The following is a 2,605-nucleotide window of genomic DNA, read 5'->3' on the forward strand; positions in this document are numbered from 1 at the left end:
CCAAAACATGGTGAATATGTCTCCCAGAGTACGTTTTTTGGTTTATGGAGGTGGATCCATCGGGGGGGGGGGGGGGGACAGACACAACCCTCCAAGATCTCCCAGCCTGGCACAATTGCCCACCCTTAGTCTGTACTGAGAAAGAGAAAGCCTGGATGCGACCTTAATTTTTGTTCTGGGTTGTTGTTGTTTTCAGTGCTAATTTAGGATGATGGAAGTTGTCATCCAACATCTGGAAAGTACTAGGAGAGAGAAATTGGGATTCTTCCATGGAGTGGGCTTTCAGGGTTTGGGGTTAGCTCCCCACCCCTATATGGGATTCTAGAGGATTATACCATCAAAATGTAGTGCCAGAGAAAATTCATTACACCCCCCCCAAAAAAAAAAAACAACCAATAATGTCCTCCACAGGCTCTGCTGACAGTTATATTGCACTTTTGGCACCCTCCTGATCTGTTCCATGTCCAAGGGCGACCTTATTGCCAAACAGTAAGTAACCTAACAGTCATTTCCTATTTGGAACTAAGCCCCATTCAGACCTGAAAGTATGAAAATAGTAAAATGGAGGAAAATAGCCATTATCGCTCACAAGAGGCTTGGGCACTCTGTCAGCCATTTTAAGGGAAAACAAAAATATGACAGACACAACCCAAATTTGGGGGAGGGGGCATTGGAACCCCTGAGATTTCCAAAAATGGCTTTGGGGCCACATGCCACACTTCTCCCACCCCAGTGTTACATGTACACCCTTTTGAATTTTTAAAAAGTTATTTGATGGTTCCTGGATGTTTAAAATATATGTTGTTGGAAAATCTGCCTTTTAGCATAATGGTAGAGTCCCTTGTTAAAATATTTTCAGTAAATGCTTTCTTAATCCTAAACTTTCAATTTTGTTTCTTGTGCGTGTGTGTGTGTGTGTATCCATATGTGTGTGCACACCCAAACAGAGTGCTCCTATAGTATGAGGGTAACAATATTGAGTTAAACTGGCCTAGATTTCATAAGAATGGATGTATGACCAGATAGAAAGATCTTTATAGTGCACTCTGGACTGTGTAAAATGATACATCCTACATACACTAAGTGCTGTATAAAAACAGAGTGATAAATAAATTTAGATTGTAGATTTATTTAATATAATCTCCTATCAAATTGTATAAAAAGGATTATATAAATATTAGATATTATTATTATAAATATGAAAAACATTTTTCTGTGCTATTAAAAATCTTAAGTTCTCTGCATCCTTATAGTTGCTGTACAATTTTTATTGTAAAATATTAAACTGAACTGGACTTTTGTTGTCTTTTTGCTAACCAATATGCTTAGGACCTATGCCATCAGAAGAATAAAAGATGCCTTCAGAGAAAACAAAAATATTAAGGATTCAACGGAAATAGAAACACTAGTTAACAAAGCAAAAACTAATCTGGAAATAATACGTCGACAGGTAAGCATTGTTTTGTTTCCAGTTTAATTAAATTGCAAGCATGACATTGTGGTATTCTCTAAGTAGGTTTGGTCTTTTATCTCCATTTACATCAAGGATGGAAGTCCTGCAGTCCTTCAGATGTCACTGGACTACAACTTCCATCAGCATAACCACTGATGAGGGATCATGAGTGTTACAGTCCAGCAATATTTGGCAAGCCTCAAGTTGCTCATGTCCTTCTTAGTCAGTGTATTGAAGCTGGTGAAATATATCCTAGACTGGACTTTAAAATTATGTGTTCATATGTATGTAATTTTAATATATATATAAGTAAAACATGTCAGATCCAGCAATAGTTTATCTGATCTGTTATTCTTTTCACACAGTGGTCACTTTATTGCCTCTAAGGAGGTTGCCATTTCAATATAGTAGCACCCTCCATCTTGTGTTCCCCAGCAACTGGCATGCAGGGGCATACTAGAAGAAACATATAGCCATTCTGAATTGTAGCCACTGATTATTCCACCTTTTTTAATTTATCAATTCCCCCTTTGAAGCCAGTCATGTTGGCAACTATCCCTATATTCTGTGGGAGTGAATTCCATAGTTTCATTTTATCTGTCCTGAATGTCACACATTTTACTATAATGTAATGGACAGCCCTGTGATTCAGCATTATAAAAGAAGAAGAAAAGCTTGTCCTTAACTACTTTCTCAATATTCATTCATAACCTCTGTTATGTCTCTGTTTAGTTTCCCCTTTTTTCCAAGCCAAACAGCCCAAAATTTGTAATCTTTCCTTGTAAAATCTCTTTATCATTTTCTAAATTTTCTTTTATTGTGGCTAGTGAACAAATTACAATATTAAGGAGATTCTGCTTAATCAAACTACTAGTTAGCTGACTACTACAGCTGGCACTGTCCCTATAACATGGTGTACAAAGACTTTCCTGCAACCTCTTGTAGGAGTTTTGCTAAGTAGGACACAACTGGAGACTGAACCTGGGATGCTCTGGATGTGAATTATGTGCTTTACCACATTGGGTTTCTTCTCCATTAGTCATATACAGGCGGGATATAGACCGCCAATTTGGGGCGGTCTGGCCCCGCCCCTTTCCCCGGAGTATCGGGGCTTCAGCGGCTACACCGGCAGCCACTGAGGCCCCGATCCGC

The 2,605-nt window shown here is 38.7% G+C and overlaps 2 protein-coding genes across 3 annotated transcripts in view; both read left to right on the top strand.

Annotated features, from left to right (window-relative positions):
• Positions 1-2,605, top strand: part of CDYL (chromodomain Y like) — a 172,618-nt gene that overhangs the window by 56,229 nt on the left and 113,784 nt on the right. The window lies entirely within an intron of this gene.
• LYRM4 (LYR motif containing 4) lies at positions 424-1,972 on the top strand. Of its 2 annotated transcripts, none has more exons than XM_042462483.1 (3): positions 424-489; positions 1,330-1,450; positions 1,517-1,972. In XM_042462483.1, the coding sequence occupies exons 1-3, from the start codon at positions 461-463 to the stop codon at positions 1,607-1,609; spliced, it is 243 nt and encodes an 80-aa protein (XP_042318417.1). In that variant the 5' UTR covers positions 424-460; the 3' UTR covers positions 1,610-1,972. The 2 variants fall into 2 exon arrangements, with proteins under 2 accessions (XP_042318417.1, XP_042318418.1); XM_042462484.1 differs by having other exon boundaries at positions 1,547-1,964.

This window comes from Sceloporus undulatus, chromosome 4 (assembly GCF_019175285.1).
Source record: "Sceloporus undulatus isolate JIND9_A2432 ecotype Alabama chromosome 4, SceUnd_v1.1, whole genome shotgun sequence".
NCBI lineage: Eukaryota > Metazoa > Chordata > Lepidosauria > Squamata > Phrynosomatidae > Sceloporus > Sceloporus undulatus.